The 15,863-nt window shown below is 45.9% G+C and overlaps 1 protein-coding gene across 1 annotated transcript in view; it reads left to right on the top strand.

The window, feature by feature from the left end:
• SLC6A11 (solute carrier family 6 member 11) overlaps positions 1-15,863 on the top strand; it is a 104,987-nt gene that overhangs the window by 52,971 nt on the left and 36,153 nt on the right. Inside the window, exon 6 of the mRNA XM_008152064.3 lies at positions 6,287-6,421. Within this exon, the coding sequence (XP_008150286.1) occupies positions 6,287-6,421 (135 nt within the window). The remainder of the gene's footprint in view (positions 1-6,286; positions 6,422-15,863) is intronic.

The following is a 15,863-nucleotide window of genomic DNA, read 5'->3' as shown; positions in this document are numbered from 1 at the left end:
AGCTTTCCCCATGTCTTTTAAATAGCACTCAGCTTTCCCGTTGACCCCATTATCTGGAAAACTTAGGGTCTAATGATCTCCCTGCTATGAAATAAACATCTGTGTCCTGGAAGTAGGAGGGAAACACCCCACAATTCCAGTATTGGAATGCAAATGAGCAATTAGAGTCAATTAAAACAGGATACAGTATAATTACCACCAATTGTGCTAACCTTTATATTCAGAAGGACTTGACCTGCTGAAAGGAAATTAAACAATAGTAAAAAACTCTCCAAACCAAAGGGTGTGCTTAGGGCTGGAGCCTCATTTCTGTGGCCTGAGCGGTCTGACAGATTAAACCCTCCTTCCCCCACGCCCACCTGGGTGTGAGCCACCACTGGCAGCGGCCAGGAACAGCCAGGCTTCAGGGTACCTTGTCAGTGACCTTATTGTGCCCATCACCAAACACTGCATAACTTAGCATAATGCCTGCCCCCTGCGTGGCTCTCCCAGACAAGGCCTAGGGACTCAGATATCTTGAAAGGGGCACTGAGCTTTGTTGGGAAGCACCTTGCAGCTGTACTTCCTTGCCCTCCGTATCTGAACTGGTCTTTCATTTAAATTCACATGGCTTGTGATTTCCTTATAAACACCCCCTCTTAAAATCGGATTCAATTTTCCAAATCTTGTTGTATGTAGATCCAGCATTTTATATGGATGGAGCACAGAGTGGTGTCTGCAGACCTGCAGTCTAAACTCAGGGTTCCAGGTCTCAGCCTGCTTTTTTGTTTTTCCTTCCAACAAAAACTTACTGAGCGCCGAAACCGGTTTGGCTCAGTGGATAGAGCGTCGGCCTGCGGACTGAAAGGTCCCAGGTTCGGTTCCGGTCAAGGGCATGTACCTTGGTTGCGGGCACATCCCCAGTAGGGGTTGTGCAGGAGGCAGTTGATCGATGTTTCTCTCTCATCGATGTTTCTAACTCTCTATCCCTCTCTCTTCCTCTCTGTGAAAAATCAATAAAATATATTTTAAAAAAAAAACTTACTGAGCATATTTTATATACCACTTGCTGTTCTGGATACAGCAGGCAAAGTAAAAGACAAAACTCCCTTTCCTTAGGGTCTAATGATCTCCCTGCTATGAAATAATATGAACTAATATGTTAGAGATCTTTAATCTTAAGAGGCAATAAAACAGCTGATGGACAACCGCCATAGAGCCAGGAGGCTGCTGAAGTGACTGGGGGAAGAATGTGGGATATGGATCAGGGAGGCTGTGGCATGGTTTCAGTCGCTCAACAACATTTGGATAGATGGCATGGTTTATAGCTTAAGAGGATGAGACTGAGACACTGAAAATCACTCTGGGCCTCAGCTGCCTGACATATAAAGTAGGTAGGTCAATGATATGACAACTGGACAGCATGGTCTCTGACTTTACGGAGTCCTTAGACTATGAGGATTTGGACATACCCAGGACTAACACCGTGGGTGGCCCAGGCACTGGGGCTGAAATTATGGACAAAGGGAGGCATGAAAAGGCAGGGAGGCCTGATGGAACCTGGCATGCTCCCTAACCGGAGGGATCTGGCACAGGGGAGAACAGAGTGGGTGGGGAAGGGTGGCGACTGGTCAAGCCACACAGCATGTCATAGCAGAGCCAGGGTTGGAACCCAGGGTCTTCTGACTCAAAGCCCAGCCCTTTGCACTGTATCCCACAACCTTGAATGTGGGGCTAGGGAGTGGGGGAAAAAATCAGAGGAGCAGGAAAGCATATCCCAGACTCATGTGTTTGAAACTGGTGCCACAGAATGGACAGTGTGGGGCTGACGCATGATGGAGAAGAAAGGCGATGAAGGGCCCTGATGAAGGGGGTGAAGCGCAGGTGTCATTTTAGAATATAGTTGGGGATCGAGTTGGCAGCACTTGATACCACTGGTTTAATATGGAAGAACCTGAGGAAAGAGGTGAGGCTGTCTCCAGCTTGAGCACTTAGAGAACAACCTGGAGGTTCCTAGCCATCCCAGGAGACAACATTCTGTGCCCTTTCCCACTTCCTTGGCTAGTTCCACATCTCCCCTGCCTGACATGGCCTCTCCTGTTCCTACTTTTCCTTGGAGACCCAGCTCCAACCGCTGTCAGTCGGAAGGCTGAATCCCTTTAACATAGACCCTTCCAGCCTGTGTCTCTAGTCTCCTTTTCCGCCTTCACACTGCTTCTGCGGGTGTCATGCATCACACATTCAGCAGTGCTGACTGAGCTCAGCAACCAGATCTTACCATTCTGAGGACAGGGACAAAGGACCTGCAGGAGACATAATGCACACATGAAAAATGGACGAGATCAAGGGTAGCCTGAGAGTGGGTTTCTTCCCAACTGGAGTCCAGTGTGGAGGGTCTGGGGCTGCAGCCAGGCTGAGCTGCAGAGTGTTGTGATCAATTAACGATGCCTGCGATGAACACAGGAGGGGTGTGGCAGCATGCATGTGATCTATGTGCAGTCTCCAGATGACAAGACCTGTATCGTTTGGACAGTCTACAGCTGTTCTCAGGAAAAATCCAAGATGATGCCCAAGTGTCTAGTATGGCTGAGGGTAGAAACAGGTTAGAGGGGCTTTTAGGAGAGGTGGTACCAGCAACAGATACAGGCTGTCCTCAGTGTTGCATTTTCAATTTTTAGACTCGTCTCCACTTGTGTGCATTACATAATGATGCCCCTAAACCACCTTTTGTACCATGACTCAAGGCTCTCAGGCCTCAGCTTACAAAGGAATTTTTCTAGCTAACGCCTGCCAGCCAGTGGTTCCATTTTGGCAGCTAACTCATTGTCTGCACTGTGGTCTTTCGGGCAATTAATCTGCATATTTTATTTCCCTCGTGGTTTTATAAAAGGAGTATAAAAATTAAGGCATGATATCAAGTGTAATGTAGAAGCCGAGCATCCATTTAGAACTTTAAACAATAGAACTGCTTCAAAATCAGCAGCAGTGATTTAATAAATCATGCCTCTGCTATATACATTGCCAGGGCATGGAGAGGATCCATTTGGTCAGGTCAAAGGTGACCCTTTCATGACACTCCAGTGGCCCAGTCCACTCAAAACCGACAGGTCAAATAATAACGGACTAGTTTAGTCACATCAAGGTAGTCCCACAGATGGAAGACAAATTTCTATGATTTTTCAGTGCTTATGTTCTGCATGGTAAAGTTCTTTTCCTTAAATTTATTCGCATTGGGAGGCAAGATAGCTAACCTCCAGAGATATCATTAATCAGGACCTGGGTGGTCTGGATAATTAATCTTTTGCCATACAACAGACATGTAAGTGGAAATTATTCAATGAAAGTAATAGATCTTTAGCTGACTTTTCATAGATGGAAGCTGGTTAACTTGGGAGGGGGTGTCATTTTGAAGGAAGAGAATTAAGGATTTACACGAAATGCTGAAGATCTATGATAGTGCCTACGAAGCTAAAGGAAATGGAGATTTTTTTAAAAATATATTTTATTGATTTTTTGCAGAGAGGAAGAGAGAGGGATAGAGAGATAGAAACATCGATGAGAGAGAAACATCGATCACTGCCTCTTGCACACCCCCTACTGGGGATGTGCCCCCAACCAAGGTACATGCCCTTGACTGGAATCCAACCTGGGACCCTTGAGTCGGCAGGCTGACACTCTATCCACTGAGCCAAACCAGTTTCAGCGGAAATGGAGATTTTATAGCATGTTCGCTCTCTGGGCAGAAGCCATCACCCCTCTTGACTGCTGGCCTCTAATTTTTATTATTATTATCATTAACTGTTGGTCTCTTAGTATTATATATTTGATTTAAATTCACCTTTTCTGGATTATATTGTATATGACAACAAGAGATTGTTTGTACTGATTACATGATGTGTCGACTGATCTGATGGTTGATACAGAAACAGGTGCTGAAATTGGTGGGGCTGAGATCTGAGTGAGCTGAGGATGGTGCCGTATTGTAGGTTAGGTTTGTTGTCTCATGACATAATCTAGCCTACAGCCTCTATCAGCAGGACCCACGGATACTACCCCCTGCTGGCTCTTATTTCCTTTGAGGACTGGTTTTAGGTCACTGTTTTGTCACTTAGCAACCAAATGACTTATGTTTGTATTAATATAAAGTATAGTATTCTGCCCAGTCAGGTGGCTCAGTTGGTTGGCGTGTTATCCTGTACACCAAAAAGGTTGTAGGTTTGATTCCTGGTTAGGGTGCATAAGGGGGGCAACTGATCTATGTTTCTCACATCAATGTTTCTCTCTCTCTACTCCTCCCTCCTCTTTCTCTAAAATCAATAAAATTATCTTCGGGTGAGCATTTAAAAAAATCTAAAGTATAGTATCCTGTGTTTTAGTTTGTTGTTTAAGTGCAAAGTAGAAGTGGGTTGCTTCATAGTCTTTCTGTCCTTTCAATCCCTCCGATGTTATGTACAATACTGTATTTAATGTTTCTGTTTCAGTTTTTCTAGGATGCTAATTTATATAAAAATAAAATGAATAATAAAAAAAAACAAGAGGAAATTCTATGTAAATATAGCCATTTCTGTGCCTGGGATGTAATAGAATTTTATTCTCTTCCTCCTTCTGTCCCAGTCCTCAAGTCCTAACTCCTACTCATCCCTTATAGGCCAATACCCGGATCACCTCCTTGGAGATGCCCTCCCTGAAAGCCCCTATGGTTAGCTACTCATTCTCCGTGCTCCACCATCCTTTGCAGTCCCCCTGATTACATAATGAATTATCTGCCTACCTGAATGTCTATCTTTCTACCAGTAGGGAAGCCTCTTGAAGGAGAAAGTTCCATCCTGTGACTCATTCTTACTTGTACATTCCAGAGTCTAGCTTAGTCTTTGGTACCTAGGAGTATTATTGGTGTGCAGGTGAGTAGGTGGACGAGTGAGTGAGTGAATGAATAAATGAATGAATGACATGAAGGGCTGAAACACTGGTAAAAGAAAGCCTCACTTGGAAAGGGGTGAGAGGCTACACTAGCACTAGAAGAATTAAGATCCAAGGTCTTAAAGCACAAGTCTTTTATCTGGGGAGTCAAAGTCTCTGCACCATCCAAAAGCCGAAACCGGTTTGGCTCAGTGGATAGAGCGTTGGTCTGCGGACTGAAGGGTCCCAGGTTCGATTCCGGTCAAGGGCATGTACATTGGTTGCGGGCACATCCCTGGGCGTGTGCAGGAGGCAGCTGGTCGATGTTTCTCTCTCATCGATGTTTCTAGCTGTCTGTCCCTCTCCCTTCCTCTCTGTAAAAAATCAATAAAATATATTTAAAAAAAAAAAAAAGCTTGTACACATATCTGTGTCCATGCACATTTGGGGGAAGTGAGGAGAGGGTCCATAGTTGTCATCAGAGTCTCAGACATGTCTGTGGCTCCCAAATACTGACAAATTGCTGATCTAAACAGATACAATAGGTAGGTCTCACTGAGAGGAAGGAACCAAGTGAATGGAGGAGAGAATGTGACAAAAGAGAAAAAAATCAGAACTGGAGGGAACACTGAGTCCTGCAGGGACCTCGGGTGGGGGGCATGGCCCCCAGGACAGGAACTCCAATAGTCTGTGAAGGTATTGACCTGTCCTAAGCACCTCTTGGTGAGGAAGCTCGGGGAAGATTTTGTTTCTTTCACTGCCTTGATTCTTACACGGAATCCCTGGGCTGAGGGAGCCTCTCAGGTTCATTGGCTTCAGTTACCTCCTATGCCCCTGTGGTTAGCTACTCTCCAAGCAGACCAAACTGAAATGATTCCAGAAAACACTGCGTCTTTCCTGCCCCAAACAGCTCCCCTCTCCCTCTTCTCTTGCCTACCCTACCCCATCCCATCCTTGACTATTAAAACTAGAATTTCATTAAAACTGTTTTTTTTTTAAATGTGGATTTTGGCCCCTTGGGTGAATTATGATGTGAATTTTGAGGGCCATGACCAGCTTTTGAAAAGAAAAAAAAAAAGGAATAGAGTAGAAAATACGGACATACATGTGACACTTCCTGTTTCAGCTCAGTGTGTGCAGGGTTGTGATGTGTATATTTCTTTCTGTGGGTTGTGGTAAAAAATGTTTGAAAAGCAGTGATCTCAAGCATCACTCAACAGATACTCACTGAAGGACCCAGCCCTTGAGGGGACTGTGGTGGGAGAGGAGGCGGGAGCCGAGGCTGTGTTAGGGTTCACTTCGTACTGCTGCCCAGGGAAGCCCTTGGCTCTTGTGAGATGTTAGGGGCCTGCCGCGATCCGCACCACTGTCACCCCTTCTTGATTCTTGTCTCTCCGTTCTTGGGCAGGTTGTATATGTCACCGCGACATTCCCCTACGTTATGCTTCTGATCCTCCTGATCCGAGGGGTCACGTTGCCTGGGGCCTCCGAAGGCATCAAGTTCTACCTGTACCCTGACCTCACCCGGCTCTCTGACCCACAGGTAAGTGTCCTTTGCTAGATGCACAGCTGCCCACCACCCCTGGGAAGCTTTCTGCAGGCCCCTGATGCCAGCCACAGAGGTTCAACAGCTGGTGGGAAGCCTGCAGATCTCTTCTCAGAATTAATAAATTTCAATGCCTAGATTGCCAAAATATATAGGAAATCAAATATAGTGAAATACAACCACCAGAGCATTAAAAAAAAGACCAATTTGTGACATGGTAATGATATATGCGCTTATCTATCAGTACATTAAATAGCATGATCCAGGAAGAGGTCCAATAATTTTCGTGATTTCAAAGCAACAATGAGAACAAATGATATTTGGAGGTGTCTATGCTATTATAGGAAAACATCTGGGGTTTCTACTGCTAACAGTACTGTGGTTTGTTGCCTGCAGTCACAATGGAAGGAAATGTTAAATTTCAGTTAGAGGTTACCGAAAATAAAAACATACTTTTCCCGCCACCCAAGATCACTGATCTCAATAGCCATGCATCTCAGTGAGGGAAACTGGGTCTTTGTTGGTGATTGATGTGTGTGTGTGTGTGTGTGTGTGTGTGTGTGTGTGTCGGAGGGGCGGGGGCGGGCGGGGCAAGGGTAGCTCACAGAAAGAAATAATAGGTTAGAACTGGCTGGCCTCTTAGGTGTCTTTGGTAAGGAATTGGCTGTTCTGAAAAGTGGGTAGTAAATGCCTAAGCCTAAGCTTCTGTAAGTGGGTACGTGGTGCTGTGCCTGGGGTATGTTAGATAAGAGATGAAAACAGAGCATCTTACAGCCCAGGGGTTCTCAACCTCTGCTACTTGTTAGAAGCTCCTGGGAAGCTTTTGAAACTCTGAGATTTCAGAGCACAACCCAGACCAATTAAATGAACCTCCCTGGGGCTGTGTCTCAGGTATCAGTATCTTTCAGAGGTCCCCAGGTAATGCCAGTGTGTGAATAACGTGCTCAAAGATAATTGAGTGAGTGAGCAGGCGCCCATTTTTCTGTTGAAACAAACATAAATCATGCAGTAGAATGTGGAATCTGCATTTAGAACATGAGGCTTGCAAGAAATTTCAAGTCTGCAGGCTGTGCCTGGTAGGAGAACTTGGGTGGAAATGTTCGAGGGGTGCTAGTTAGTGCTACAGGGGTGCCTGGGATAGGGGTGCTAGTTAGTGCAACTCAGATGTACCTCGTCACGGTGCATTAAGGTGCATGGTGGAGTAGCAATGTGGGCTCACTTCTCTCTCAGTTGCTGTGCTGCTGTGAGGGGCCCCAGGCTCAGCGCAGTACCAGGCACCTGACCCAGCATCCTTAATTGCAGGCAGAATCCCTAAGAGAAAGGAAAACAGCTCCTGACTGTTGGCCTTGCCCACTCCATCCTCTGATGGCACAGGCTCAGTTGGAGAAGAAGTTTTGGAAAACATATTTCCAAAATCACGGATCTGTGGACTTTTGTTAGATCTACAAACTCTGCCTTAATCCAGGACAGATTTCCCATTCTTCTCTCTGCACACAGGCTTCCTTATTCCTGGTCCTCAGGGTCAGTCAAGGTCCTGCGTATCACCCAGTTTCCCTACATGGCTGATGATTGGAACACCAGAAAATGTTAAAATGCAGATCCTAGGCCCCACCCTGGAGATTCAGTTTTGGGGATCTGAGAGGGCACCTGGGCATCATTATTATTAAGAAACTTCAGAGGGGAGTCTAGGGATCATAAAAGTTTGGGAGGGGATAATTGATGGGCTCTGACTCCCACCCGACCCCCTACTGCGTCGTTGCTGCTCTCTGCCTCTGCTGCCACCAGCCTGGTCCAGGCCACCATCATTCCCCACTTGACAACTACAAGAGTGTAGGCCACTCGCCAATAAGCAGCAGAGTGGTTTTTTAAAAATATTATTCTGATGAGTACCTCTTTGCTTAAATCCCTTCTGGGGTTCCCTGTGGTCTTTGGAATAAGATCCAAAAAGGGGGCCTCTAAGGTCCCTCATGAGCTGCCTTCTTGCTATATCTCCTGTTGCTGTCCCCAACTTTCAGTTCATTCCAGATATCGGCCTCCTTTCTGCCTTGCACATGCTGTTTCTTTCCTGGGAACACTCCTTCTTTCTTCCTCAGGCCTTCCCTTCCCACCCTATCTGACTGACTAACATCCACTTATCCTGTAGGACTCAGTATGAACACCATTTTGTCAGACACATCTTTCCACTTGCCAACCATGCACCCCTAGTATTCTGTACTTATTTTCCAAAGCACTTACCATGTTTGCAATGAAATATTTGTATAATTTTATATATCTAGCTATTATATGTATGACTTGCTCCTCAGCTATTTTTATATATATATCTAGTTGTTATGTGTATGACTTGCTCCTCAGCTATTTCCTGAGTACCTACTCTGTATTAAGGCTTTGTCTAGGTATTGGTCATATAACAGTAGACAGTAGACAAAACAGTGATCCCTGTCCCCTGGGGTTTATATACTAGTTGGGGAAGGAAGTAAACAAAATTAAAGAGTAAAGCATGCCGTCTATGAAATGGTAACTGGAACCACGGAGACAACACATAGCAGCAAAGAGAGAGTGCAGGGGGTGAGGACTGCCATTTCCAGCAGGACAGCCAGGAAGGCCTCGCTGAGAAGGCAGCTTAGACGCAGGGTCTGCATCTGCTTTGTCCACCACTGTGTCCCCAGTCCCTGGCTAGCTCAGTGCATGGTACATAGTAAGTGCTCAGTAAATGTTTGCTGAGTAGATGTAAGAACCAGAGCTATTTCAATTTTTAAGAAAGGTACTGTTGCTTTAGCAAAATGTTTAAAAACCTCCAACTCACCCGTAGTCTGTGAGCTGTACTACTTTTTTATTTTCTACCGGCGATGGCCAGGAAATCATGGGTGTGTGTGTGTGTGTGTGTGTGTGTGTGTCCCCAAAAGCAACAGTGATAGCTGATTGTCTGGAGCAGAGATAAGGATAGTGACCCAAAGGGAAAGGAAAACAAGATTCCACATAGTTGGTGCTTTTTGGAAGCTGCGGTGTTGCAGGAAGGGCCCAGCATGGCTGGAAAGGAAGGTGCGAGCAGCTCTGAGCCTGCTCTCAAACTGCTCCAGAGGCTGAAAGGCTGGTGGTGGGGTGTACAGTCACACTGCCTCTGAGAAGGGCTCTTCATGGCTCCTTTGACGGCTCCTCGAACTCTGAAAGCTGGTGCATCATGCAAGGTTTGTCTCGGTGGGCTGAGGGGAGGCAGCCTGTAGAACTGCAGTGTCCCAGCTAGCACGTCTACTTGACAAGCAGATGCTGACCCACTTGCTTGTGGTCACACAGCAATTTAGCAACCCCATCATATCTTAGGGTTCCTGCGTTCTGGGTGGGAGAACTCCTAATTGAAGGGAGGTGAGGTCATAAGAAAACAACAGATCCACACTACCCAGTTCCAATAGTTCCCATTTGTGCATACCCAGACCACAGGAAGTAGCAGGGCACAGGTTTCAATTCCTGCTCTCCCATTGCTGGTGGTGTGGCCTCAAGCAAGGCACCTCACCTCTCTGGGGCCAAGTCCCCGCTTTCCTGGAATGGGGATCACAGGTTATACCTGCTGCCCCATCAGATGGCTATGAAGTTCAAGTATGAGGATGCAGTTGATAAAGGAACTTTTAAAAAAATTTTATTGTTATATATTTTAATGTGCTTTAGGAAAAATATCACATCAAAACCATGATGTTATAATTATTGTTTAGGATGCAGCCAGGGCTGGAAAAATGTCCTGGGATAGTGTTAGACTTCATGGAGTCACGTGATCCCCCCTGAGACAACTGAGGCACCATTCTCAAAGTTAGAGACAGTAGGTCAGGAGAGCTGTCGACTGGAAATATTTTATCAGGAAGTCAGTAAAAGGCTTGGTTTTGGATATCTTGGTAGTGTTCACCAACTTTGAAGTTTTACCAACTTCAGATTTTTTTTTTTCTGAATAATCACCTTGACTTAGTTTCTTATTTGCACTTCAGATTGCACCTGGAAGGCAAGTTCCCAGAAAGTGTCACTAGGCCTGCCTGTTTGCTGGCCTGGGCGTATGAACACCCTAGTTTCCTGGGAATAATCTAGAAGTTGCAATGTTCAGGCCTCCGTGGCTAAGAGAGACCAACAGGTTGCTTCTGGAACCACTGTGGGTGGAGAGATGGGGAGGAGATATTTGGGGAAGGAGAGGCCCAGAGAGGTCAGAGGGCTGGTCAGTGGGTGACTCCAGGACACGTGTACATCTCCTGCCCCTGAGCCCCTCAGTCCCCTGGGCTGTTCCATCCAGGCCCTGGGTGTGGGGAGGTGGTCTCAGGTGGTGAAATGAGCACACCGTGTGTAGAATGAGTAAGACCCCTTCTTCCCTAGGAGCCTAAAGTTGGGTGAGTTCAGAGCTTCTCATCCTTCCTTTTGGACTTTTGAGGGCGGAGAGCTGATGTTGCAGGCATTAGACAGCACCCCCAAGTTACCTTGTCTCTCCTGCAGCCTGAAGAGCCAGCCCTGTCTCCAGAAATAGCTGTGTAGGTTGCATGTTACCATCAGGGCTTTGCTTCTCTACACACATGTTGGAGTTTTATGAAGGCTGGTGCCTGGGATAGGGGGGCTGGTGCCTGTGCAGGTGGAGGCAATGACCCACAGGAGGAAGACAGTCCCCAGGCTGCCTTCCTGCCCCATAGGATGCTCTTCTCCTCGAATCCCAAACAGAGTGATAGAGTTCAAGGAGCTCTGTGGCTCTCCCTGATCCAGGATTTTCGTTCCAGTCCTGGCCCCAGCTCCCCTTCCCTTCTGCTTTCAGGAGCTCAGACCGGCCTGTCTGCTCTTCCTTTACATTTCTTAAGGGACACAGGGTGCTGTGCAAAGCTCCTGAGGCCTCAGACAGACAAGGAAACATTCTCTTTGGGGCCCCCGCCCCAACCCCTCTGGGCTTGTGTGTCAGGGATTCTACATGAAGGCTAAGTGTTGAGCTGGAGAGTGGGCGAATTCCTAGTGACCCCCTTCTTGCTCCCCACCGAGTGAGGCCAGACAACTACGGAAAGCAGGTAGAGAGCTCAGCTGTGGGGCTCCTGGGAGTGAGGAGAACCCCTTCCTCTCAGTGTGTTAAGGTCTCAAGGGCTGTGTAGTGAGGGCTTCCCAACCACCTTGTTTAAAGTCACACCCCTTAATCCCGCCCACCCACCCTGTCCACTTCTCAGCTTTGGTTTTCTCAGTGACACTTGCCCACATCTCAGACACGGTCCATTTTGTATCAGTCCCTTTACTGGCTGGAATGTGAGCTTCATGCGGGCAGAGAATTTACCTGCTACATTCACTGTTAGGTCTTCAGCCCCTGGAACGGTGCCTGCCAACAGTAGGAGCTCAGTAGACATTTTTTGAATGATTGAAAGAAGAGCAGTTTCTGGCAGAACCTGTGTGACTTTACGGTGACGTAGCATATACTGCAGTTGTCAGCTTGCAATCCAGGGAGAAGGGTTTTCTCCCTGGTGTTGAGGGAAGGAGATTTGAGTCACTCTGCTGCCATTGACGACCTGGGTGGCGTCCAGCCTGCCCCTTTATCTCTCTGGGCTCAGGACTCTCACCTGATGGCTGGGATAGAATATCTGCCGCACAGGGGAGCTATGAAGCAAGTGTACACGTGAATGCGAAAGCTCTTCTAGTCCTTACTTTTGGTGCCCAGCCCAGGGCCTGGCACACAGTAGGGCTCCAGGAACACTGCTGGTGTTCCTCATTTTGCCTCCAGGTCACTGGTGCTGAGCAAGACAAATCAGGGCTCCACAGACCAAGAGTAGGCATTGAACTCAGAACCAAGTGTCTTTATTGTGGATCCAGTAAATTAAGTTTCTCGTCAAGAACTTGAAGCGACACAGCAGCTCGCCTCCTTTGTCCGCTGGCAATTTGCATTCCGTGGTCTGTTATAACTTTCTAAACATCTATTTGTCTTCATTGTCAGCCCTGTGTTCTCTCTGAAGTGTGAAGTGCTTCCACTCAATTTTTTCCCCCCTCAAATTTTTATTTTCTGTCTTTTTAGTCTTTGGGGAACGGAGTGGCTCTTTCAGGAAATCACATTTTCCCTGCCCCAGATTCCTGCCACTCTCACTCGTCATTGTGTTTTGAGTGTGTGTTTTCAGGGCAAGAACAGAAAGGCCTGTCAGGGATCCAAAACGTGGGGTCTGCTTTCCCAGGGTATGCACACGTTCCCCAAGTTGGCCTCCTCCATGGAGGGACCTGGAGCCTGCAGCTAAAATGTCCAAATCCTGGGGATGGGGTAAAATGATACCCAGACAGTGAGAGTACCTCAGAGCCCCAAATCTCCCTCACTTCCCCACCCCACAGAAGGACAAATCAGGAAAAACAAGACCCTGGTTTAAAGCCCTACCTGATGAGCCTCCTGGATGTGACTTTGGAATTGCTGCCACCTGGTGGCAGTATACTCTGATTCCAAGTAAGGACCCAAGGAAAAATGGACCTCTTGGCTATTGGACTTTCAAATTAAAATATACAAAATTGACATTGACTTAGAGACATTGGATATGTTTTTGAAAATATTACAAGCCTCACCGACATAGGCACCATCCCCTGGGACTTAAAATCCCCAGGGTTTCCTTTCAGCATATTTGATTCTGGGTTAGGGTCACTGCTCCTCTCAGTACCAGGCACTGGGGCTGCAGCATCCCATCACATATGGTTCTCGTCTTCAAGGAGATGACAGTCTCTTGGGAGAGACATATGTAAGCCAGTGATAACGGTGGTGAAGGGTGGTGTTAGGGCTGAAGTTCATCTGACACATGGGGTACTCCTTTGAGTCATTGGGTAAACTCCTCATGAGTTAGAGATGCATTGCTAATCTAACCTCCCGTGCTTCTTTTCTTTTCTTGAGTGCTTGAAATTTCTTAAGAGTTGCCTATCAATGAAATCAGAATTCCTGTACACACCACTGAGATTATGTGCACCACTGGGGAACCTCATTAAATTCTTTCAGCCACAGGTTTACGCAAGGTGAAGTTTTATGATTTTTATTCTCAGCAGTTTCAGCAGCACCTTCTTAATCTGCAGCCTCAGTGGTTGAAGAGCTGCTTGAATGGAGTTGTGATACTAGTTATCATTTCTTGATGACGGACTCTATGTCAGGTCCTGTGCTTGATCAGCTCATCGTTTAATTTATCTGATTTACTCAATCAGCAAGTAATTTTCAGCTGAAAATTACTGTTCTAGACCCAGCAGCTAAGTGCCATATAATTATTCCCATGACCAATAAGATAAGTCCATAAGGTCCTATCTCCTTGATGCTGAGTATTTTAAAATCTATGTCCTAAAGGTCTTACAGATAAGGGGACTGAAGTTTCAAGAGGTTAAAGCACTTGCCTCGTGCTTGCACAGGTAGCACTTGACCACGTGAGTCTAACTCGGCCATGCAAAGGGTGCAGTGCTGAAACTCTCTGTCGTATCTGATTTTTCTGGGCTTGCCCTGGCTCTGCCCAGCCCTGGGTTGGCAATCCTGGCTGTGGGGTTTTTGAGGATCCTACATAAATGCTTTGGAAGAATCCTAGAATCTCAGAATTGAGTGGGTTTAGTCTCCGTCCAGTGCAGGAATCACCTGTGTAGTAACCTGGTCAGCAGCCAATGGGCTCCTCCTTCAACAAGGAACTCTTCACCTCTACTTTGGGACAATTCTCTACTCTCCTGATCCCCAGTGTCATGACGTTTGTTCATTCCTTCATTTGCTTATTCTTTCTCGACTTATCCGCTCTAAATTGATAGTCCTCCATTTTGAGAATATGCACCAACGTTGAACACTGTAGTTTAAATGGAGCCTAAACAACTGAGGCACGAGGCAGCCTCCTCTGGGTTAATCGAATAGCCTCCAAGGTGGGCTTCTGACTCACCCACCACTACTCCCTTCCTCACATAGAAGACGTAGGAGCTTGGAAAAAGGAACCCCTGATTGTGCAAATTCCTGCTGCTGTTCTTTGAATGTATTTTCCTTTGTGAATGGATCATATTTTCTGGGATTTTTTTGGTTTGGTAGTTTTTGGTTGTAAACTGTGGATTGTGCTTGAATATTGTAGATACTGTGTTGTGGATGCTCTGGATTCTGTTTATCTTCCTGTAAGATAGCATGTCAAACTCGTGGCCCGCAGGCCGCATGCGGCCCACAATAAATATTTTTACAGCCCAGCCAATATAACGGTATGTAAGAAACGTTTTAATAAAAATTTTGTAACTTAATTTTTATAATATCCTGTTATACATAATTATTAATAACAAACTACAACGTTCACTAATGACTGATTACTATAATCGTGTTGCATTCATTTCCCTTATGCACCTTACATGCAGACGCACCATTTCTCTCCACTCATACTAGCAGCGAATATTTTAGCAGCCGGTTGCCATGTCATTAGTCTTGTACTGACTTGTTTGGTGTGCGCAACAGGAAATATTTCACTTTTGGAGAACAAGAAAAATAGGTTTATTTGTGTTACACTTATTAATTTGTGAAGTTATTCAGTGTCCGGTAAGTTAATGTTCAAGGAAAAAGTATTAATTTTTATTAAAATGTTCTATTATTTTATGTTAACGATCACTCATTTATTTCAGCCCTTTGTATTCATCATGTCTCTATAGAAATAAACCTATGTTTCTATGAAAATTGAAGCTTTTGTTTTTTTGCGGCCCACATAAACTTAAACCTTGTTTATTTGGCCCGTGTTAACCTTTGAGTTTGACATGCTTGCTGTAAAGAGTATTGTTTTTATTTTAATAGATAGTTCAATTACTGGCTGATCACTTTAAATTTATATAGGTTAACCTGTATGTTATTTATTGGGACCTGTGGAGATCCCAATTTGTTTTCCAAGTTAGAGTTCCTTGTCTCTAACTTAATAGGACTCAATTGGACTTACTAGGATTCTAAGCTCTGTCACCCCTGTAAATCCCATCAGGGCTTGTCTTTATGCTTTATTGTGGTGGGTCTAGAGTAGTTCTTACTCTAGAGTGATGGTTCTCAACCAGAAGCTTTGCCTCCCAGGAGACATTTGGCATCTAACAGTTTGATTGTCACAACTTGTTGGTGAAGGGCTATGGGCATCTAGTGAGTAGAGACCAGGGAGGCTGCTAACCCCTACAATGCCCAGGATAGTCCCCACAACAAAGAATCATTTAGCCCGAAGTATCCATGGTGCCATGGTAAAGAAACCCTACCCTAGGGCATGGTTCCTGCTCCTAAGGGCAGGTCTTTCTGTGTCTTAGCTGGGTACCAAGGTTGAATACTTGGTGTTGACTAGATCTGTCTTCTCTGGCAGGCTGGGACCCCCAGTTCCCAGGCAGTGCTCTTTACTTGGTAGTGTCCGGCCTCTAGTGTCTCTGTTGCACTCTTAACCCCGTAAGGCACTATCTGAAAGCCCTGGATGCTTACAACCCAGCCATCAGCCAGAGCATTGAGGGGACCTCCAGTAGATATTCG

Source organism: Eptesicus fuscus, chromosome 18 (genome assembly GCF_027574615.1).
Source record: "Eptesicus fuscus isolate TK198812 chromosome 18, DD_ASM_mEF_20220401, whole genome shotgun sequence".
In the NCBI taxonomy this organism is placed as follows: Eukaryota; Metazoa; Chordata; class Mammalia; order Chiroptera; family Vespertilionidae; genus Eptesicus; species Eptesicus fuscus.
This window is presented reverse-complemented; position numbering and strand designations above follow the sequence as displayed.